This window comes from Lepidochelys kempii, chromosome 15 (genome assembly GCF_965140265.1).
Source record: "Lepidochelys kempii isolate rLepKem1 chromosome 15, rLepKem1.hap2, whole genome shotgun sequence".
Taxonomy (NCBI): Eukaryota; Metazoa; Chordata; order Testudines; family Cheloniidae; genus Lepidochelys; species Lepidochelys kempii.
In genome coordinates, this window is record NC_133270.1 from 705,329 (window position 1) to 727,620 (window position 22,292).

The following is a 22,292-nucleotide window of genomic DNA, read 5'->3' on the forward strand; positions in this document are numbered from 1 at the left end:
GCAGAGGGTTGTATGCGAGGGGGATTCTCAGCAGGCGCTTCTCCAGACCCCATTGTCCTAGGGAGTCTGGGTGGGTTAGAGCAGCTTCCCGGGTGCTCCGGGGGCTAGGGCACATGGAGCAGGCGCTCTTGGAGGTGAAATCCTTGAAAGGGCTGCAGGCTCCCAGTTCCACTTGCTGTGACTGGAGCGGCTTTGCCCCATGTGACACTGTCTCTTCTCTCCCCTGTCCCCAAGGCTGGAGGAGGTGCCACTAGAGGTTCTGAGGCAGAGGGAGTCCAAGTGGCTGGACATGCTCAATAACTGGGACAAATGGATGGCCAAGAAGCATAAGAAGGTAAGTGCACCCGAGAGCTCCAGTGCTCTTCTCCCAGCTGTCCCGTAACCCTGGCTCTGGTAGTTCTCGCTCTGGGGTGTTGGGATCCAGAGGGTCTGCGTAAATGCCCCCTGGGCTGGCGGTTTCCTTCCTTGGTGTGAGTTCCCTCTCCGGATGTCTCAGCTGTGCTCATCCAAGCAGGGTGCTCAGAGGTGTGAGCAGAGGACTGATCATGGGCTGACTCATCCTGGGAGTTGGGTTGGGAGCTTTTCTGATAGGCCTCTCTCATCCAGTGTGAGAACCGCGGGGTTGGGTGGTGCCCTCTTCTGCCTTTCTGGGAGCTGTTTGGCTTTAGCTGCTGCAGCGTGGCAGCTTTGCCTTAGCAGCCTCCTGTTCCCCCACTGGGAGGTGCCCTAATGTGAAGGGGAGAGGGGCCTGGCCCGCTTCGTTCCCATCTCCCCAGGGTCTTCAAAGGCAGTGTCCCATGTTCAGACATCAGCTCTGGGGAGCTGAGCCACAGCCCAGTCTTAGCATGGGGAGAGGGGTGCTTAAAGGTTAGAAGCAAAATTTCTTCTGAGTCTAACACCTGACTTAACCCTGAATGCTTGAAATCCACGTTTCCTCATTGATGCTGCTTGCTCTGCTGCGTGGTCTGCTCAGACAATGTCAATGTGCTGGTCAGTTTCACCTCTGGCTCTTTGTTCCCTACGCCTGTGCTGAAGTGTTTGCATTGCAAGTACGGAGCAAGGGGAACTCAAACGGCGTTTTCATTGGCACCTTTCATTTCATTGGCATCATGGGAATCTCAAACTCCTAGTTTTTGTCTGTAACTTTTCCTTTTTGGACCTGAATGGACATTGCTAAGGGCTTGGCGGCAGTATAGCCACTTGCTGGCTGAACCCCTCCGAGGAGCCATTTCCTCTTGTGCCAGGGTCTGTTTTGTCATTACTGGGAGGGGATTGAACTTTTTAAAAATGAAGAACAGAACTGCAGAGCTCAGTGCAGTGTCTTAGCTAGGTCTGTGTTTGTATTGCTGCAGTGCCCAAAGGCTCAGGGACCATTGGAGCCCATTGAGCAGCATCGGGCTCCAATGCGGACTGGCACTCTGCCCTGAAGTTAGATTCCTATGTCCTCTCTATTTAGGTCAGTGAGATTTCCCATAGATTTCCAATCTGCATCCATCCCTGTCGCTGGGATCTGAGAGATGGGCCCTGCTGTTACTCGTGGGCCCTTGGTACGGGGCAAACAAGGTTCTTGCTCTTCTTTTGCCCCTTGGCAGATTTGTCTGGAGTGCAGAGCCCACCTGGCTCCCACTTGTTTCTCTGTTACCGTCCCTAAAAAAACCAAATGCAGCTGAGGATGCTTCTAGTAGCATCTTTCCTAACTCTTGTGCTGTTTCTTTGAGCAGAGCAATCACTCATTTTACTGCTTGACTCAAGTCCACAGAGCTCCCAGGAGAAGGCGGATGAGCAGGCCAGGCAAGCTCCTGGGCAATCAAACTGCTTTTGCCAAGGCCTCTTGCTAGTAACGCCGGCTCCAGCCTTGCAGTGGTGCCCCACCTGCATGCTCGCAAGCCTGAGAGACTTCCTCCTTGCAGCTAGGACTGATCCCTGCACAGATCTCTGCAGTACTGCACCCAGGGTCTGACTGAAAGTGCCGAGCAGCCTCCTAGTGCTGCACTTGGGGGCTGAGTGTCCAGGGCTAGCTGTCAGGAGCAGAAGAGTCCCAGCTTGCTTCCAGGCTGGGAGTGATTTTTTTGGCAGGACCACAGCTGTCCAGTCTGTGCAAGGCTCTTTTGGGTTAACTCCCTTCATGCAGACCTCCCTACCTTGAAGCATCAAGACTGAACGTCTCTTATCTTTAGCTGCTGATGTCAATGGTCCCTTATCCTGGCCTGTTGAAATCCAGCTGTGAGCATGCTATGCTGTGTGTGCCTTGGGCTTCAGCATTCCTTTTTAGTGTCACCTCATTCTCACCTTGTGGGACTGGTTAAAGGGAAACATGATCACGCACTGCACATGTGCATCTGTGGTAAGGGTCCCCTCAAACCTCCCCAGCCTCACTGATCAGCTCGGGCATTGTACGTGAGCCATTCATGCATCTTTTCACTGCCTTCCTGTGCACGTTTTCAGGGTGGGACAGCCTGAAATGGACAAGTCCTAATGGAAAGCGAGTCCCATTGCTTTAGTCCAAAGCCTGCCCTCCCTTCTCGTTCCAGATCTTTCTGCTGCATTTGGAGAAAACAGGCTGCTTAGTCTCTACACTATTCCCAAGCACCAAACTCTCCAAATCCTCTTCCCTTTTGGGGCTGGGCAAAGGCAGTTGCACAGACAGGTCTGAACTGAGCTCCCATTCCTTGCTTCTGCCTGACCTGTCCGTTCCACTGTTCCTCTGTACAGAGCAATGCAGGAAAGGGGAACTTCTAATGCTAGTGCCAGGAGACGATTGAATGGAGCCAGAGCATGAAGCCAACAGCCAGGCTCAGCATTTATGGCTCTGCCACAGCCCAGCAGAGTCACATGTCTCCGTGGAGCAAACACTTGTCCAGATCCCATTGCAAAGGGCTGGTAGATGATTGATAAACCCAGGGTCTCTGCTGGGGAGGGCTTGCTGGGCTTAGGCAGAAGCCAGTTCCCATCTGCACTGCCCCAGAATGTGACTCTTCTCCTCAAGCCGACCAGAGGCTCTGGCCTGTGTTCCATGAATAACAGAGGGCTGCCAGCACCTCTTGCTGAACATCGGTGGCAGGGCTAAGGCTGTGGGGAGGGAAGTCTGTTCCCGGGGTTGGGGACTCCCTGTAAAATCCCAGCACTGAGGCTCCTCACTGCTCTGCTTCTGGGCTTGCAGCCTTCTGTCAGGTGTGTGTAGAGTTGGTGGGTGGGGCGTGCGAGTCTCTGTCACCGAGACTTAACCAGGATTCTCGATCTCCTGGCATGCCGAGACTCCCTCCTGAGCCTGTTCTCGCTCAGCCCTTCTCAAGTGCTCTGGAGAATTTGCTCAGCAATACATCCCAGGTGCCTGCACCCTCACTTCTGCTTCTCCCTGCTCTTCCTTCCCGTGCGCCCTCCAGACACGCAGCTTTGGCATGTTGCTCCAGCTTCACCGTCTCCCTGCTGTGCATCGCTTCCTATCTTGTCAGACTTTGCCCACCAGGCATTTGGTCCAGATCCCCTTCCTGTCTCTCACTGCCCCCAGAAAGGATCCGGACAGGTGACCTGGGGAGAAGTACTCATTCAAGCGGTATCCCCAAAACACTAGAATTAAAGTAACAAGTGAAACTGGCAAGACTTAGTCAGCAGCGACCCTGAAAAGGGAGGTTGGGCAGGTGCTGCAGAGAAGGTGCTCTCCGCCAGCAGGGACAGGGGTTGCTGGTGCCTGACTGGCTGAGTGGGCAGGAAGGAGAGGGGCGCTGAGGCCCGCTGAGCTATCCTGGCAGGGGGTGATTCTGAACTGGCTCCTGATCCGAATGGGGAGGCCACGGGGCTGCAAGTGGGGAAGAGGATGGCTGGCAGAGCTGTGCACAGGCTGGAGTCGAGAGCTAAGACCCAGAGAATCCTTGCTGTTGGGAGTGGGAGGTGGGCTGAGGTGAGAGGAGGTGAAGGCCGAGCTTTGAGCTGGCCGCACTATTGCGGGATGATGCGAGCAGACAGTGCTCGTGCTGGGAGACGTGGGAGGACAGTGCAGAGTTCGTGGCTGCCCACCAGCGTAGGGCCCAGTGTGGTATGGAAACAGCAGGACTCTGGATGTTGCTTGTGCTTAAAATTGAGCCTACCAAAATCGGTTCAGCCCTCGAGCCTGAGACACAGTATCTGTGAAGCCTGGGATGCTGCAGCTCTGGCCTCGGCTCTTCCCATCCCTGGCCCAAAGGGCTGCGGTGAATGAGCTTCCAGGTGAGCTTTCGCGACCTAAAAATCTCAGGCATCATGGCTGGGCTGCCATCTCCTCAGGGCTGTGTTCAGCACCCAGATTTGCATCCTCGTTCCCTGCGCTGCAGGGCTTGCACCCGGTCCTTACTCCCACTGTCCCTGTGTGCAGCCTCCTGCATAGGTGGGGGGAGCGGAGCTTGGCGGTGACTATACAGCTGCGCAGGCGCTGCCGAGCTGAGTAGAGACCAGTGCATGGGTAATCCCTCAGCCTCCAGCTGTCGGTGCAGGGCCGGGCTCAGGTGCCACTTCACCTTTGGGTCAGCTATCCTGCTGGCTGTCTTGCTCCCAGCTCTGCTTCCTCCTTGCCTGTGAAACCAGTGGGAAGGGGACTGTGGCTTTAAAAGAAGCCATCAGCGTTTCAGAGGTGGCCCGCCACTCTGGGCACTGTGCACAGTGCTTCCTGTTAGTGTGAAGGCTCTGCGCTGCCCAGGGCCTTGCTCTGCTCGGGAGCTGTTTGTTCAGGCTGATTGTGTTGGAAGCTGCCCTGGCGCGTAGACGAGGAAGTGCTGTGTTTCCAGGAACGCGGCCCTCACCTGGGGTGGGGGCTAGCCTGTGCTGTTACTGCCCATTGCTGGGGAGCCTCAGCCATGCTGCCTTAAGCCAAAGCAGCTTCTGCTAAGCCAGATATGACTGGCCAGTATCTCAGCAGCGAAACAGAACGGTGGCTGCTGTGCGGTGGCAGAGGGGCTGAAAGGAGTCCAGGAGAGCTGGCTGTATTTTAAAGAATCCTTATTGAAGTTGCAGGAACAAACCACACCGATGTGTAGAAAGAACGGTAAATATGGCAGGCAACCAGCTTGGCTTAACAGTGAAATCCTTGCTGATCTTGAACACAAAAAAGCTTACAAGAAGTGGAAGATTGGACAAATGACCAGGGAGGAGTATAAAAATATTGCTCAGGCATGCCGGAGTGAAATCAGGAAGGCCAAATCACGCCTGGAGTTGCAGCTAGTGTGGGATGTTAAAAGAACAGGAGTACTTGTGGCACCTTAGAGACTAACAAATGTATTTGAGCATAAGCTTTCGTGAGCTACAGCTCACTTCATCAGATGCATTCAGTGGAAAATACAGTGGGGAGATCTATATACATAGAGAGTATGAAACTATGGGTGTTACCATACACATTGTAACCAAAGTGATCACTTAAGGTGAGCTATTACCAGCAGGAGAGCGGGGGTCCTGCACTTAGGACGGAAGAATCCCATGCTCCGCTGCAGAGTAGGGACCGAATGGCTAGGCAGCAGTTCTGCAGAAAAGGATCTAGGGGTTACAGTGCACGAGAAGCTGGATATGAGTCAACAGTGTGCCCTTGTTGCCAAGAAGGCCAATGGCAATTGGGGCTGTATAAGTAGGGGCATTGCCAGCAGATCGAGGGATGTGATCCTTCCCCTCTATTTGGCATCGGTGAGGCCTCATTTGGAGTACTGTCCAGTTTTGGGCCCCACACTACAAGAAGGATGTGGAAAAATTGGAGAGTATCCAGCAGAGGGCAACAACAATGATTAGGGGGCTGGAGCACATGACTTATGAGGAGAGGCTGAGGGAACTGGCATTATTTAGTCTGCAGAAGAGAAGAACGAGGGGGGATTTGATAGTTGCTTTCAACTACCTGAAAGGGGGTTCCAAAGAGGATGGATCTAGGCTGTTCTCAGTGGTACCAGATGGCAGAGCCAAGGAGTAATGGTCACAAGTTGCAGTGGGAGAGGTTTAGGTTGGATATTAGGAAAAACTTTTTCACTAGGAGGGTGGTGAAGCACTGGAATGCGTTACCTAGGGAGGTGGTGGAATCTCCTTCTTTAGAGGTTTTTAAGGTCAGGCTTGACAAAGCCCTGGCTGGGATGATTTAGTTGGGGATTGGCCCTGCTTTGAGCAGGGGATTGGACTAGATGACCTCCTGAGGTCCCTTCCAACCCTGATACTCTATGAAAGGTGCAGGACCTCACGTTCTGACTGGTGGCACTGGGTACATGCAAGAGAAATCTTCTCTGTCCCATAACTGAGGAGCGCTATGTTCCATAGCGGTGAAGTGGGTCATTGAGAGGGCTTCTGGAGTTGCACCTGCCCTCCTCTCAGATCTGTGGCGTGATTTCCTGGCTTCCCTTGGAGACCAGGTGTCGTCCTTACTGGACTCTGAAAAAGAAAGAGAAGTCGGAGATCTGGGGCTCTCTGTTGGGTTGCACTCCCTTCTGCATTCCGTCTGTCTCTGGTGCTTCCCTGAATGCCTGGTGGACAGATCTCGCTCTAAGAACTGCAGTGAGCAAACAAGCCCAGTTCCAGCTCGTTCTGGTGACAATCTGCCTCCAGAGCCTTCCTGACAACTGCTCAGAGTTTGGCCCATTAGGGAGTAGAAGCAGATCTAATGGGAATGCAGCTGGAGCACAGCCAGCTGAGGATTGCAGGGCTGTGCTTTCCTCCTGTTTGGGATCTGGGCAGCCTGCTGGATAATGCCCAATAGAGCATCTCTCCGAACTCTCCAAGGGGTCAGTGGTCAACTTGTGTGCCTCAGTTTCCCTACTTGTACTGACTTGCCCAAGGTCATGCGAAGTCAATGGCGAAGCAGGGTCTAGAACCCTGTATGGAATGAGGTTTCTGGTTATACATAGGGGTCACTGGGTTCGGATTCGTCCTCTCACATAGCTGACTGCACCCCTCCAGTCCCCCCAGTACCAGTGGGGTTGTGGGGGATGCTGCGATTCCAGCTTTATCCGCCTTCCCCCTACTGGAGATGACCCCCTGCCTGGCCAGTGGGGCATCGGGGTCTTTGGTAGAGAAGGTGTCTGCTGGGCTGATCGGCGCAGTCTCAGACAGCTGGACTCCTGATGGAAGCAGCTGCTATAAAATGACTGGGCCATGCTGAGAGGTCCCCGTAAATCTACCCTCTGCCCCCTGGCTGGACCATAGCCCAGGGCTGCAGTCCCCCTGCTGCCACCCCCGTCTCCTCCTGATGTCACTGTTTTATATAGAGAAGCTGTTTCTAGCATCGTTAAGTTACAAGATCTGAGTGGCAGCTCTGGGCTTTGGTGGGTAATTCCTGGCTGTGGGCCTTGGGTGCTTCTAGGGCACTGGGGAGGCTGACAGGTTGGCTTTGGTAGCCCTAGTGGCAGATGTGTGGCAGGTTCCCGGCCAGACCATGTACTGTGAGAGGACTGCATAAGGAAACCTCAGGGCGCCTTCCTGCATTCCCAGAGCCGCCTCCATGTGGTGTGGCTTGGGTGGGGCAACTGGATCAGCTCCGCTGCAATCCACTGACGGCCACTTCCTTGATCTGAAGGAACCCCTGGGACCCTCCAGTCTGACCTAACACATGCCGAGAACTGCCCTGAATGAATTCCTGTCTGAACTGGTGTGGCTGTTGGAGATGCTTCCGATGCTGGTTAAAATCTGCCCATGATGGAGAATTCACCACACCTGTTGGTGGATCGTTCCAGTAGTTAGTTACTCTCGCTGTTTAAAAACTTGTGCCTTATTTTCCCATCTGAATTTGTCTAGCTTCAGCTTCCAGCCATTGGATTGTGTTATACCTTTCTCTGCTAGCCTGCAGAGCACACTGTCCAATATCTGTTCCCCATGTGGGTACTTCGACTGATCACGTCACCCTTATCCTTCTCTAAGCTAAACATGGAGCTCCTGGGATCTGTTGCTGTAAGGTGTCTTCTAACCCTGCAATCATTCTCAGGCTCTAAATTCATCTGGCTGAATAGCCCATTGGGTAGCTATCTCTGTGCCTCAGCCTGTTTCCTGGTAGCTAGAGAGCTCTACTGATTCTCCCCTTCATGGGGAAGCAGCCAGCTCCCTCATGATTTGGGCTTTGGTCCCAACTGAACACGTGCATCCAAAAACTACTGCAGGTTGTGGATGTTTGCCTCGGGTGGCAGCTGTGGTGGCTGCTGCTGCCCCTCAGGCCTGGCCTGGCATGTGGGTAGCAGGGGGTTTTGGATGGGAATGCACTGGCGGTGCTGGCATGGGAAGGTCTCTGTCACTGCTCCTGCCTGGCTCCAGCCACTGCCATTATGCTGCAACCTTGATTAATGGATCCCGCTTAGCCAAAGGATGTTCTGATGGACACGCTCCCTTGTTCCTCTTGCACAGAGCTACTGAATGTTGGCTGGCTCCTACAAGACAGTCTGGCTCAGCGGAGTCCTTTTTGATACACCATGCCCAGTTAACCTGTGGAACTCACTGCCACAAAATGTGGCCAATAGCTTAGATTCAGACAAGGACTGGACACTTGCCGCAATGAGTATCTACTATTGCAGTACACAGGGTAAGAGAGAAACCCTCATGCTAACTACTAACTGATGGAGGTTGGGAACAAACTTCCTGGGAGACAAATTATTCCTGAACTGCCAGCTGGTGGGTTTTTTGCACCTGCATCTGAAATAGCCGGAGCTAGCTGCTGTCTGACAGGGTATTGGCCTAGATGGGTCTAAGGTCTGATGTGCTGTGGCAATTCCTAGGCTCCTAAAAAAGGGTCACTGGGGCCCTTCACCTCCCGGCTCTGTCTCTGCGAAGGTGGGCATTGTGGTGGAAGCCAGCTGGCACTGCTGTCATGGGAGGAGCGGGGCTGATCATTTGAGCTCCCCCAAACAGTATGTCGTGTCAGAATTTAAAGGGAAGGGGTTAAAAAGCTCTGATACAGTACTATAAAATCCTCTTACCTGTAAAGAGTTAAGAAGCTCAGGTAACCTGGCTGGCACCTGACCAAAATGACCAATAAGGAGACAAGATACTTTCAAATCTGGGTGTGGGGGCGGGGTGGGGGAGGTTTTGTCTGTGTGATGCCTCTGCCCGGGGACAGATCAAGAAAGCAAGCAATTCAACTCCTATAGAATTAGTAAGTAATCTAGCTAGAAAGAGAGTTAGATTTTGCTTTTGTTTTTGACTTGTGAAATTTGCTGTGCTGGAGGGAATGTGTATTCCTGTTTTTGTGTCTTTTTGTAACTGAAGGTTTTGCCAAGAGGGATTCTCTATGTTGTGAATCTGACGGCCTGTGAGATTATCTTCCATTCTGATGTCACAGAGCTGCTGCTTTTACTTTTTTTTTTCTTTCTGATAAAGTTCTGTTTCTTTTAAGAGCCTGACTGATTTCTCTATAATCCTAAAACCCAGGGGTTTGGCCTGTGATTACTTTGTGACCAATTGGTTAGGATTATTCTCCAGCCTCCCCAGGAAAGGGGGTGTGAGGGCTTGAGGGAATATTTTGGGGGAATAGGAAATCCAAGTGGTCCTTTCCCTGATTCTTTGTTAAATCACTTGGTGGTGGCAGCGTACCCGCGCCCCCCCCCTGGGGGGGGAGGGGGAGCAAAAAGTTTGTGCCTTGGTGAAGTTTTACCCCAAGCTGGTAGAAATAAGCTTAGGGGGTCTTTCATGCAGATCCCCACATCTGTACCCTAGAGTTCAGAGTGGGGAGGAAGCCCTGACAATTGGTTTGGTGCACAAAGCTACAGTAGAGTCAGGCTTCCCCTTCCCTAGTGGGGAGACCCCTCCTGCAGCACTGCTGCCTCTCCTCCCTGGAGTGTGCCACCTCGTGCCCAGCAGCCCTAGCCCTGGCTCAGCACCAGGGCTGCAAGAAGGAAGCAGTGGAAAGCAGCAGCTTCCATATGCCTGACTGCCTTCCACTCTTCCTCTGTGTCCAGGTACTCAGCTGCTCTCTGACACTGCAGAGCTTGTGTGCAGGCTGGGAGGGTCAGTGTGCCCCAGGAGCCGAGGAAGGGCTCTGTTTTGTTTCATAATACAAAGCCCCAGCCTAGTCTGTGTTGTGGCTGAGTCTTGCTGGCTGGCTGAGTCCTGGGGAGGGCTGATCCTGATCTAGATGCTGCTTTGTCTTGCTGCTGATGTGGACTGTGAAACTGCAGCCATCCCCAGCCCCGGCTGCTGTCTCTGAACCTTTAAACTTTCCCCTGTGCTGCCCTGGGCAGCCACCCTTCCCCGGAGCTGCAGGGAGCCATTGAGGCTGAGGGGTTTGCATAGTAGCATGATTCCCTTGAAATCATTAATGAAGCCGTGGTGGCCTGAATTGAATTCCTGGGGTTTCCTGTTAGCTTTGCTCGGGGAGCCAGGAAGTGGCTCGTTATCTGCCCTGACACCCCCAAAATGCAGATTCCAGAGTCCCACATCCTGGGTGAAGAGGGCTCGAGTGGCTCTTTGGCCACTGCTCAGCTGGCTGCAAAACCAAAACCCTGTCCCTCTGGTTCCTGGCATGAAATGGCAGCTCCCTCGGATAGGCTGGGCTTTGCAGCAGCCAGGTCCCTCTCCCAAAGCTGAGACTGCATTCAGGAGCAGGGCTGAGGAGATGCAACTGCTTCAGTGGCTCTTCCAAGCCCTCAGCCCCTGCAGGCAGCCTGGCATCTCTGCTGGCATGCTGTGGCTGCTGCCTCAAAGATCCCAGAGTGTGTTGGAGCTGGGCTGATCATTCCCACAACGTCAGGGCTCCTAATGTGAACTGGTTCCTGGTGCTGCGGAAATTTTCCCCTGAGCTTCCCAAGCAACTCGAAGCCTTGACTGCGGCTGCCCCAAATTCAGAGTTTGATCCCCAGTCTGAGTGCTGGTGCAGGAGGGCAGGAGGGGTCTGGTTCTGTGTGTGCCTGAGGGTCACTCCATAGCGTGCTCTGAACTGTACAATGCCAATGTTGGCAAGATGCCGTAGCATCGGCCAGCATTGTGTCTGCATGCCCGTCCCATTGCCTCTGTCAGCTGCTAGCCCAGCCTGGCCAGAACGTGGAGCGGGATGTCAGCCCAAGCCCCTCATCCCAGTGCTCAGTCGGGGCCTGTGGTGCTTCCCACGCAGCTGGGGAGCCAGCCTCCGCCTCTGTGCCAGATTTCCTTCTGCTACTCTCCAGTCCCCTGCAGTGTGCCTCATTCGCTGCCCTGCCATGCTGTGTCACTGTGCTCTGTTCAAGCCGCTGCTGCCTATCGCCCAGAGGTGGCTGCTTTTGGAGTGAAGCAAGCCAGTGTGCGTCTGGCTAGTGCAGGGGTCAGCAACCTTTGAGAAGTGGCATGCCAAGTCTTCATTAATTTAAGGTTTCGTGTGCCAGTGATAAATTTTACATTTACAGCCCCCCCCCCTCCCCTCCTGATGGAACCCCAGGCTGGCAGCGGGCTGAGTGGTGCCGGCAGCCGGGACCCTGGCTGGCAAGGACCAGCAGCCGGAACCCCAGACTGACTCAGCCTGCTGCCCGTCTGGGGTCCCGTCTGTCACCCGCGTTGCTGGTCTGGGGTCCCGGCTGCCAGCCCCATTCATCCCACTGCTGGCCTGGATGGACAGGACCCCAGACTGGCTGAGCGCACTGAGGAGTTCTGGCCGCTGGCCCCGCACAGCCCTCTGCCGTCCCGGGGTTCCATCCATCCAGGCCGGGACCTTGGCTGGTAGCAGAGTGCAACTAACAATCAATTCGTGTGCTGCCTTTGGCCGCAGATTGCCGACTGGGCTAGTGAATCATTCTGGTGTGCCAGTTGCTGGGTGCCTGTTAGATTGCTGCACTTCTCTCTGTGGTTAGCCCCTGTGTTCATATCGGGCCCCACCTGGTCTCAGTGCCTGTGCTCCTTTGCCTTTCAGATCCAGCTGCGCTGCCAGAAGGGGATCCCGCCCTCCCTGCGGGGCCGGGCCTGGCAGTACCTTTCGGGGGGCAAGGTCAAGCTGGAACAGAATGCTGGCAGGTTTGACGTAAGCTGTTCTCGTTTTCTCCTTTTCCGATCTGATCTGCAGCTCCCCAGGGGTTAGTGGTGCTGCTGCAAAATGAGCCCAAAGGATGTGCCCATGTGGGACGCTGCTGGCGTCTTAGGTGGCCTCCCTAACTAGGATGACCTGCCTGTCGCCTGCAGCAGCAGGTCATGGCAGCTCTTGCTTTCACATTGCCCTTTGCACCACTGGGACTGGATCTCCGTCCAGCAGCTGAAGGGCCCACACCTACATGTGCTGCCCAGAGTGTTAGCAATTCAAGGTACAAACTACCCCCTCTGGGCCTTTGCACGGGTTTCCCCAACCTGTCTGAGCTTTCATTACAAGATTAAAACAGTCCCAGCCTGTCTGGTGTTGGCACCCTCCCTGAGGCTGAGGTGAGAGGCTTGGGGGCCAGTCTGAGTGGTGATATTTTGACTGGCTTGTTCTTCCTGGCTCCAATCCTGCCCTTTTGGTATCCTCTTCCATCTCCGCTCGCCCAGTTGCCACTGTGCAGGGCTGAGAAGCTGTGTCAATCTCCTGTTTAAACGCCTGGTGGCCGTGATCCAGTATCTAGCAGACACTAGCCCCAGTGCGAGCGTCCCATCTTGTATCGGTGCGTGGTCGGTCCCCCCTTTCTGCTGACGCGCTCAGGTAAGGAGGCAGAATGCCCATGCCTGACCTCACCGAGGCTGAGGGCTCTGTCAGCTCCACAGCTCAGTACTAAACGCTGGGCCCTGACACGTACGGCTGCACTTGAGGCAGGTGCTGCAGCAATGGGGCAGACGCTGTGGGATAGTGTCTGTTTCCGATCAGGTGGCCAGCTGCCCCCCTCTCCCAGAGCTTTCTGCACTTCTCCCCCCGTGGCCTGAAACACAGAGGGACAACCCCAGAATCAAGGCTTCGTAGTGCTAGTGTCTTGTGGCCATCACCCCGATCCCCCCCACTGCCCCAGCCTTCCCCAGATATAACGTCCTACTGGCACCTCCAGCAGCTGCTGCTCCAGCACCGTTAAAGTTAGGGGTTGCTTAGCATGCACAGTTGGAAATGAGGAGAGCCAGCACTAACTAGATCTATTTTTAGTACCCTCACCCATAGCAGCCCCAGTTGTGGCCCAGGACTGTGCCAGGTGCTGTATAGACACAGCCCCTAGGGGCCCTGCCCCAAAGAACTCGGTGTAACTAGCCACCCACAAGTGCTTCCCAGGCACTCCCTCTATGCAGTGAATTTTGCTTAGGAGAAGGACCTAACGAGCAAACAAGCCCCCTGCCCTCCTCTCCCCCCCCCCCTCGGAGAAGAAGTGTGGGAAGGGGATTTTTGGTCTCCCCTCCACTTCTTGCTGGGAGCTACTGCAGCAAAACTGAAAGCCAGGGCTCTTTACCCCCCTCCCACTCCATAATGCCAGCTGGCCTCCTGCTGGGCTGTGCTAATCCCTGGGTATGGATCACTTAACCCTGACCAGCTGGTGATAAACACATTCCAGGGGATTAGCACAGAAACCTGAATTGAATGGAGTGAAACAAAGGTCAGAGTTGCTGTAAACGAAACATGAGCCTCTGTACTCCACTCTGCAGCCCTGTCTGCTCTGGAGACTACCTATTGCTGGCAGGGGGCACCTGAGCTCGTTCAGCTGCCAGCCTGTGCTGGGTGACTCTTGTAGCATGGACAGGTGGGTGCTGCCGTAGAAGATGAGACCGATCCCTCTAGGTCAAGGCTGAGGTCCATATTTAAGGCTGGGGGGCAGGAGGGGGCACTTGCTGTGTGCTGTACTTGGGCTGAGGTTAGCTGGGACTTCATCCGCCCCCCATTCATCAGCTCAGGAGACCAAGTGCTGGGTCTAGGTCAGGGGTCTCAAACTCAAATGACCACGAGGGCCACATGAGGACTAGTACATTGGCCCGCATCACTGACCATCCCTGCTGCCCTGTCCCCGTCCCCACTCCACCCCTTCCATGAGGCCCTGCCCCCATTCCAACCCCTTCCCTGAAATTCCCGCCCCAACTCCGCCCCCCTCCCTGCCCCCAGGGGGTGCGGGGTGCGGCAGGGGGCTCAGGGCAGGGGGTCAGGGTGCAGGAGAGGTGCGGGGTGCAGCGGGGGCACAGGGCAGGGGGTTCGGCTGCAAGAGGGATTCGGGGGCGGGTCCGGCCCGGCATCACTGGGGGCAGGGCAGGCTCCCTGCGCCGCTCTGGGAAGTGGCTGGCACCTAAAGGATTGGGAGGGGGCACAAGGGTCCAGGTACCTCCCCTGAAGCTCCTATTGGCCAGGAATGGGGAGCCCCGGCCAATGGGAGCTTCGGGGGAGGTACCTGGCGGAGCTGCCAGGGCAACATGCAGACCCCTGTGCTCCCCCTACCCCCAGGTCCCGGCTGCTTCCCAGTGAGAGGGCAGGCAGGGAGGGAGCCTGCCTTGCTCCTGGTGTGTGCCGGGCCGAAGCAGCTCTCGGTAAATGCTGGAGGGGCAGGGGTGCTGCGGGGAGCTGGCAGGCCGCAGAAAATAACCCCGTGGGCCATGTGTTTGAGACCCCTGGTCTAGGTGCAGCCGTGGCTCCTGTGGCCACCTGCTTTGACAGGACAGATGAGCTCCAGCTAGCCTTGCGCAGAGGCCTTCTCTCAAGTTTCCCACTGCTGGTCTCCTCCAGTTCACCGGATTGGTGGCTCTGTTGGGGAATCCCTCGCCCATCACTAGGGAGTGGCGGCTGGTCTGATGACAAGAGGAGAAGTGTGGCAGCAGTGGGGATGCTGGTAGTGGGGGCCCAGGGGCTGACGAGTGCGGAGGAGCTCCCAAGTGGAGTGGATGCAGCCTGAGCTGGCTGTCCCAGGCTGGCCACACAGGGTAGCTCTTGTTTATGGCTCACCTGCTTGGAGCCATTCCCACAGCCCTTGGAGTCACAGCCCCGCGACCTGCCTGGGCCTGCATGTGGGACATGGCCCAAAGGAAGAGTTGATACCACAATTGGGAGTGAGAAATGCCAAACCTCACCTCCTCGTGGATTCAGGTTTCCGTAGCCTCCGTCTGACTCAGCCGCTGTCACCCACCCATACAGGCTGCAGGGGAGGGACCCAGGTGTCTGGGATGTGAGGTGCGGGGGAGTGAATGTGGATCTGAAACATTGTCCCACCCCAGCTCATGAGGGCTAGGGGAGCCTTTGGATTGTGCAGCTGGAATCTCTTGTCTCGTGGCTCCGCACAGGTGCAGGGCACTTGATCCTTGGGGTTCTTATCCTCCGACCCCATTTTGGGATGATCTAGGGAGACGGAAGCTGCTTCACCATAAGATGGAGCTCATTCAGGCCATGCTGTGAGCATTGACTGCAGGGCACCAGTAGCCTCTCCCTGCTGGGGCTGCACTCAGGAAGTTTCAGAACAGGCAGTCACCAAGGAATGTGGTATTGGTGGCTGGCGCTGAGATGAGCCATTGACCATGGGTCCTGGTGCACGCTGGCGGGTTGTAGCTGCACTAGGATTAGGGCTGGCAGGATTGAGTTTTTAGCACTGTATGATTTTGATGGATATTGGTGTTTGGTTTTGAGCATCTTTTTCAATGTTTATTGATTTTTAAATTTCACAGTTGCAGGGAATTATGGGAGCCTTAGACATTATTTAGTGACTGGCACTGAGATTCAGGAAGTTAAATTGTATAAACCAGTTAAAACACATTTGTCAACATCACATGTCAAAATATACAAAGTAAATACCCTTGATCAACAGATCACACCTGTTTGTACTATACAGTTGCGAGTCCATTTGTAACAAGCCTCATTCAAAAGTTGAAATCACTGGGTTTTTACTCTGTTCTCAAACAGCGTTTTTCTACTTGCCTAACTGTAAATTTCATCGTCATCCATGGAAACGTTTTTCATCAGCTTCATCCTTCCAAGCCAATCTGTGACCTCGTTGAGAGGTGAACGTGACGTTTGAGGCAAGTGGGTGGTGAGCTCCCCCAACATACTGTGGTTACTCATGTGCTCGCTCTCCTTCCTAGGAGCTGGATCTCTCGCTGGGGGACCCCAAGTGGCTGGATGTGATTGAGCGGGATCTCCACAGGCAGTTCCCATTCCACGAAATGTTTGTGTCTCGGGGAGGACACGGGTAAGTGCTCCCACTCTGTGGCATGTGACTTGGTTGTTTGCAGCATCCATAGGGCCTGGTAGCCGAGGCTCTGGGGTGACCGCAGCTGAGCCAGGTTACCTGCAGATCAGCTCATAGAGTCTTGTTTACTCCCTTCTCCAGTGTTGCATCTGCCTCTCCCGCAGCCAGCCCACCCTTGTGCTCAGACCCAGCAGCAATGGACGTGGTCAGAGTTTATGTGGGCCGGGCTCCCTCTGTTGTTCATCACCTGGTCCTGGTGGTCTGACTCCATGTTGGCATTCAGTCTTTGTGCAAGTCACGCTAAAGCCCCTGATGGGCCTGGTGAAGGGCCTTGCAAGAGGGACGCTACGGGGTGGAGGGATGTGGACACGTGATCAAACAGAGGCAGGGCGAGCTTGCTATTCACATGAAGTGTGGAGTGAAAGGGAGATGTGTACATAGCAATGGGAGAGGCCTCTCCCGGTGACCTGGTAACCAGGCATGTCCTGAGCTGTGTCCCTCTGTGCAGAGAACTACAGGCCTGGGCACATCGGCCAATAGAGCATGACTGAGTAGCTCCATCCCAGGTCTCCATCACACTAGTGCCAGGCTCCCAGGGCAAGGCAGGTTCTCCTTCTCCCATCTGGAGAGCCGCCTGAGTCAGCATCTCCAGCCAGATCAGCGAGGGCGGGAGTCGGAGGCTGGTTGTCAGCCCCTTGATGAAACGTGATTAACCTTGTTGAAGGGCTCCAGGTCTGAGAGGATGACGGAGCTAACTGCCTTGTACGCACCCAGTGAGAACAAGACACCAGAGCTCCCCGTGGAGTTGTTGCTGATGAGATCAAAGCCTCGGTCTGGTTATGTGCATTGCAGTAGTGTCTGCATGGCCCTGTTTATGTGCATAAGAGCGAGCCCCGGCCAAAGAGTTTAATCTTGGTGGGGAAATGCCAGGTCCCGGTGAGGTGACTGCCATAAGCAGCAGTCCTTGCACTCCAGCTGCCTGTCTGGTGCAGGGCGTTGCAGGTGTCAGGGCTTAGGCGGGTTCTGAGAAGAGTGGTGGAGCAGATCCCAGTGCAAAGCCTTGTTGGGCTGCGATCTGCTGTGCCTGGAAGGCCCTCCGTGCCACAGCCGACTTGGACTGCATTCAGCCCGTGTCTTGCCCTCCTGGTACAGGAACAGAGCAGAGATGGACTGGAGTCATCTGTCTGGGCGAACTCCAGTCCTCAGCAGCATGGAATTGCTAGACTAGTGCCTGGCGTCCGACTGAAAGAAAAATGATTTTGTGCTGAGGTCGGCATCTACTTGATTTGCTGCTGTGGACTGGGAGGTATCCTCATGCAGGACTTCAACCAACCAGTGTTTGCTGCTGGCTCCTGGGGCTGTAGTGGTGAGGTGCTAAGTAGATCTTTTTGTTCCCGGCACTGTGAGATTGCCCACCTACAGATGCTGGGGCAAGGTGCCCTTCCTGGGCTCCAGAGCCTAAAGGTGGGAGATCAGACACCACCCCCACGTGCCTCCTGTCTGTGTCCCTGCTGCCCGTTGCTCAATGGGTGCTGTTTCTCTGCAGGCAGCAAGACTTGTTCCGGGTGCTGAAGGCCTACACGCTGTACCGGCCAGAGGAGGGCTACTGCCAGGCCCAGGCTCCCGTCGCAGCAGTGCTGCTCATGCACATGCCTGCAGAGGTAGTGACTGCACACCGCCTCAGCCGGGGCCAGGGGAGGGCTCTGACACACACCGCCCCTCCGGGGACTCTGCCCCAGAGCACGGCCCGTCAGCCTGCCCTGTCACCCTGCCCGGTATTTCCACCTGGGTTGGCCCTTGCACTGGAAAGAGCCCACTTAACTCCCTGGAGGTGGTTGAGGAGGCTGGGGGTGGAGCAGCTGTGAGGGAGTGAGGAGGGGGTCCCTGTTTCCTTTCTGCCCTAGGCATGATCTCCTGGAGAGGACATCTTCTAGCACGACGGAACCAACCCCCTTTGCGTGCTCCCTGCACAGATTGGCCTGAGGGCTGGTTTGGGCTGGTGTAATGGCAGGTAGCGATGCTCTGGCGGGATCTGACCCATGCTAAGGAGAGGAATCTCTAGTCCTCTCGGGAAGCTCCCTGTCCTCCAGTGAGGGGGCTGGGAAGGGACCGAGGACTCGCAACTGTTTGGAGACTGCAGGGCTGACACTCCCCTCCCCCCACCCGCAAGGAGGAGAGGCAGGGCAAGGGGCTGTGGCAGCAAAACCCCAGTGAGTAGGGCCTTCCCTGGGATGCTGGTTGTGCCTAGGAGTAGGAGTTGCAGGGGAAAGGAGCTCTCCCGATGGGGGGTTAACCTCGTATTCAGCCCAAGGGGTGGAGTAGCCACCTAGGGAGTGGCCTAGGAGCTGTTCGCCAGGGACTGCAGGACCCTGTGCCCACGGGGGATGGGCTGTTGGGTCTCCCCAACTTTTTATAATGGTGGAGGAGCTGCTGCAGCTGCCTTGTTTGAGTTTCCACACGCTGAGAACCGAGACGTGTCTGGCCCCTGCAGACAACCTTGCTCACGTCTGGATTGGCCTGCAGCCACCCAGCCAGGGGCACCAGCGAGCGGCAGCTCTCACTGGGCACTCGCTGCAGAACCTCTCCTCTCTCCAATGTGTGACAGAGCTGGCTGGTGCCTGCTCAGGCTGAGCTAAGGAGGCGGTGTGGAGCGCTTGTTCCTTTCTCCCCAGAAAGGATCTCCCACCCCACTTCCTCCCCACAGCCGACTGACCCTTGCACTGGGCTGCCGCACCCCCCAGCGGTATCAGAAGTGTTCTGGGCCCTGGAGGATATGGAGTCAGCCTAAGGAAATACTAAGGCAGGCATCCCACTGACATTGGTTCTGGCTTCTGCTCTATCATCTCTTCCCCCATCCTGAGAACGCCAGGAGCTTTGTCTGCCTTCTGGGCGATGGGGCTTCCCAGCGCCTGAGACATTGTAACTGGCAGGACTCCCTGCCTCGGATTCCTCTCCCAGCTCTGGGTTATGGCAGTGTGGCATAATGGCTAATGTGCTGGCCTGGGATTTGGAGACCTGGGTTCCATGCCTAGCTCTGCTGCTGGGTGACCTTGGGCAAGTCCTTTCCCCTCCCTGTTGCCTGTTTCCCCATCTGCAGAATGGGGATAGTGAGCCTGGCCTCCGTGAGGCGCTGGGAATGGCTGGTGACTAGCTCTAGCAGAGAGCTGGGATTAATAAACTTCTCCTGGAGCGCAGCCGCGTTACAGCATGGCCTTGAATTCTCCGGGGCTCCGTCCCCTGAGCCCTTCCCATCTCAGATACGTGTCCCCACCACCAGCACTAACCAGCCTGGCTTTCTGGTGTGCTCAACCTGGGCTCCCACTGATGGGTAGGAGCTGGGTGCTCAGCCCTCTGAAAATCGGGAATGAGGTGCCTCTGGGCAGGCTGGGGAGAGGGATGGCGAGGGCCCAGGGTGACTTGTGCCACGGGGCGGAGCTTGCTGCATGGCCACAGGGAAGGGGGGCAGGCCCTTTGGGCGCAGGCTGGCCCTGCTTTTAGGCACAGTAGTATCGCTACACAGAAGCAGGGTGCCCATAGGGCTGCGTTTCCCCTTACTGGGCCCCGTGGGTTGGGAGGAGCAGCGCTGGCAAGCGGGGGGCCGGGAGCTGCACTGACAGCAGTGAGCGCGTGGAGGGCATCTCCAGGAGGGCTGCAGCGTGCTCTGCCCTGTCCTGCACTGATGGCCCGTTTCCTCCTGCAGCAAGCCTTCTGGTGCCTGGTGCAGATCTGCGAGAAGTACCTCCCCGGCTACTACAGTGAGAAGCTGGTGAGTGAGGGTGGGCAGGAGGGAGGGGTCCCTCTGACACCCTTGAGCCTGCCCCCCAGAAAGCAGCTGGTAGTCACCTGGGTCAGCAGCAGGAGGCCAGTTGGCTTCCTCTGCCTGTGATAGTCACCAGGGGCTCGGGTAGACCTGGTTTACCAGAGCAGAGCCCAGAGAGGGTTGATTGCAGAGGGTCTGTAGCAAAGGCCCTGTTGGGCCACCTGCTCCAGAGGGAGGGTGGCCACAGGGTTAGGCCCTGCGCTAGGAGACAGGAGTTCAGCTCCACTCTGCAGGACCGTGTGACCCTGGGCTTCAGTTCCTCCCCTGTACCCTGGGGATGCTGTTTCCTTGGCCCTGCCTCGCTAGGCTGGGCACAGAGGCTGTTCTGCGCCTGGCCCAGTGGGTTCCTGACCTCATGAGCACATCGGGTGCTACTGAGCTACATGTCGGGTTAGTCCAGCAATGGTCTGTCCTGGATGGATCAGAGAGGCAGGTGGATGCTCCAGCCTTCCCAAAGCAGCTCTGTGGCTAGGCTGGGATGTCTAGAGCACCCATAGGGAGTTGCTTTGGGTTTCCTTCCATGGCCCATCAGCAGCCTGTGGCTTACAATGGCCAGCCCGGGGCAGTGACTGCACACTGGGGAGTGGCTCATGCAGGGGTGAGGGGGGAGCTGGGTCCCGTGCGCTGACCTTGCGCTTGCAGTAGCTGATCTGTGTGCAGCCGCAGTGGAGCGTGAATCCCACTCTCACATACTGAGATCTTTATCTGACACAGCAAGAGGCTCTGTTCACAGGCTGTTTCTCCCCCTCCCCAAACAGGAGTCCTGCCAGTCCCCTCCAGGCCCACGCGGCCCTGAGCACTTCACTTAGACTGCATTGCCACCGTGGGCAGGACGATGGGCTTGCACCAGACCCTCCTAGCGAGGACTGGCTTCTCTGCTGGAGTCCAAACCACTTCTCCCCTCCCCCTTCCCATTCTGCAGTATCTGCTTCCACCAGGAGGGCAGTAGGTTCCCATAATGCATCGGGAGTGGGTCACTCCGAGGCCGGGGAGGAGAGTCTCAGGGGGACTGGGGTTTACCAGTGTGTTTCTGCATTGGTAGGACATGCCTCTGGCTGGGCAGCCCTGGAGACCGAGCTCCAGCAGCTGCGGAGAGGAAGGACGGCCGTGGACTGGGATTCTGTGGCTCTGGGTCCAATTCCTGGCTCTGCCAGATGCCTGCTGACCTTAGCAAGTCACTGCCCCTCCCCGCCTCCGTTTCCTCCTGTACAATGGGGGTGATGCTGACCCAGCTGTGGGGCACACTTGGAGACTGCACTGGTGGGGCACATGAAAACCTAGACCAGTGGTTCTCTAACACTGTCTTGGCAGCCCCTTTCACACAGCAAGCCTCTGAGTGTGACCACCTTCCCTTCTAAATTAAAAACACATTTTTATATTTAACACTATTTTACATGCTAAACTTATAACCTTGTTTAAACTGAATTTCTTTTCTCACCGCTTTTAAATTAAGACTAAAATACATTTTTATTGAATTGTTATAAGCAAAAATTATTTTTAACTAGTTACTGTTTAATACTGAGGGGACAGGAAGAAACTTTGTCAATATCACTTTTCCCAGCAGACTTAGCACCTTACTTCTCTGCTGCTGCTGGTGGCAGCTGGTGGCTAGCTTCACAGCTGTTGACACCTTCCTCTTGGCACCTGGGTCAGCCCCAAATACCCAGTCTCTGCCTCAGCAGCCTGTCAGGGTCCCAGCTGGAGAGAGTGAGAAATGTAAAGCCTAGTAACTTGGAGCATGGTAGCACCACTGTGGCCAGCTGGGAGCTGGTGCAGTCGGCCCTGCCTCTCCTGTTGGGCGGCCGCTGGCAGACGGCAGCTTTTTGGCTGTGTTTTGGTGGCCATAAGTGTGTGGATTGAGGGTGGGCACCGTTTGGAGGGATGGCCCATCCCTGGTCCTCCCCAGCAGCGCCTCTCCCTTCCCGTAACCTGTCGCTCTCCTTACAGGAGGCCATTCAGCTGGATGGGGAGATCCTCTTCTCACTGCTGCACAGGTTCGCACCCGTGGCTTACAAGCACTTGAGCAAGCAGAAGATCGATCCCATCCTGTACATGACGGAGTGGTTCATGTGTGCCTTCTCCAGGACCCTACCGTGGAGCTCCGTGCTGCGTGTCTGGGACATGTTCTTCTGTGAAGGTAGCGCATGGGTCTCCTGGGCTGCTCTGTGCTCCTGGGGCAGAGCATTCCAGCTTACGGGCATCTGGGGGTCTTGCAAGCCTGGCCGCCAGTTCAGCTGTCTGCACTGAGGGAAGCCATGTTCTCATGGCCCTAGCGTAGCATTCTAACCCATGGGGCCTGGTTTTATACCTGCCTTTGCCACTGGCTGCCTCTCTGTGCCTCAGTTTCCCCATCTGTCACAAAGTTCTCAGTCTTTGGCTGCAGAAGTGGAAATGATCAAACCAACACTCCTGCTCAACTGGCCTCTGCTGGCAAGTGACAGTGCAGTGGGAGCTGCTTTCTGGCAGGTTCAGCTGGGCCCCAGCTGCTC

General features: G+C 55.8%; 1 protein-coding gene across 1 annotated transcript in view; it reads left to right on the forward strand.

The window, feature by feature from the left end:
- TBC1D10A (TBC1 domain family member 10A) overlaps positions 1-22,050 on the forward strand; it is a 43,867-nt gene extending 21,817 nt beyond the window's left edge. Inside the window, exons 2-7 of the mRNA XM_073313379.1 lie at positions 235-334; positions 11,795-11,902; positions 15,877-15,983; positions 17,530-17,644; positions 19,684-19,749; positions 21,751-22,050. Coding sequence (XP_073169480.1) covers positions 235-334; positions 11,795-11,902; positions 15,877-15,983; positions 17,530-17,644; positions 19,684-19,749; positions 21,751-22,050 — 796 coding nt within the window. The remainder of the gene's footprint in view (positions 1-234; positions 335-11,794; positions 11,903-15,876; positions 15,984-17,529; positions 17,645-19,683; positions 19,750-21,750) is intronic.
- The last annotated feature ends 242 nt before the right edge of the window (positions 22,051-22,292 follow it).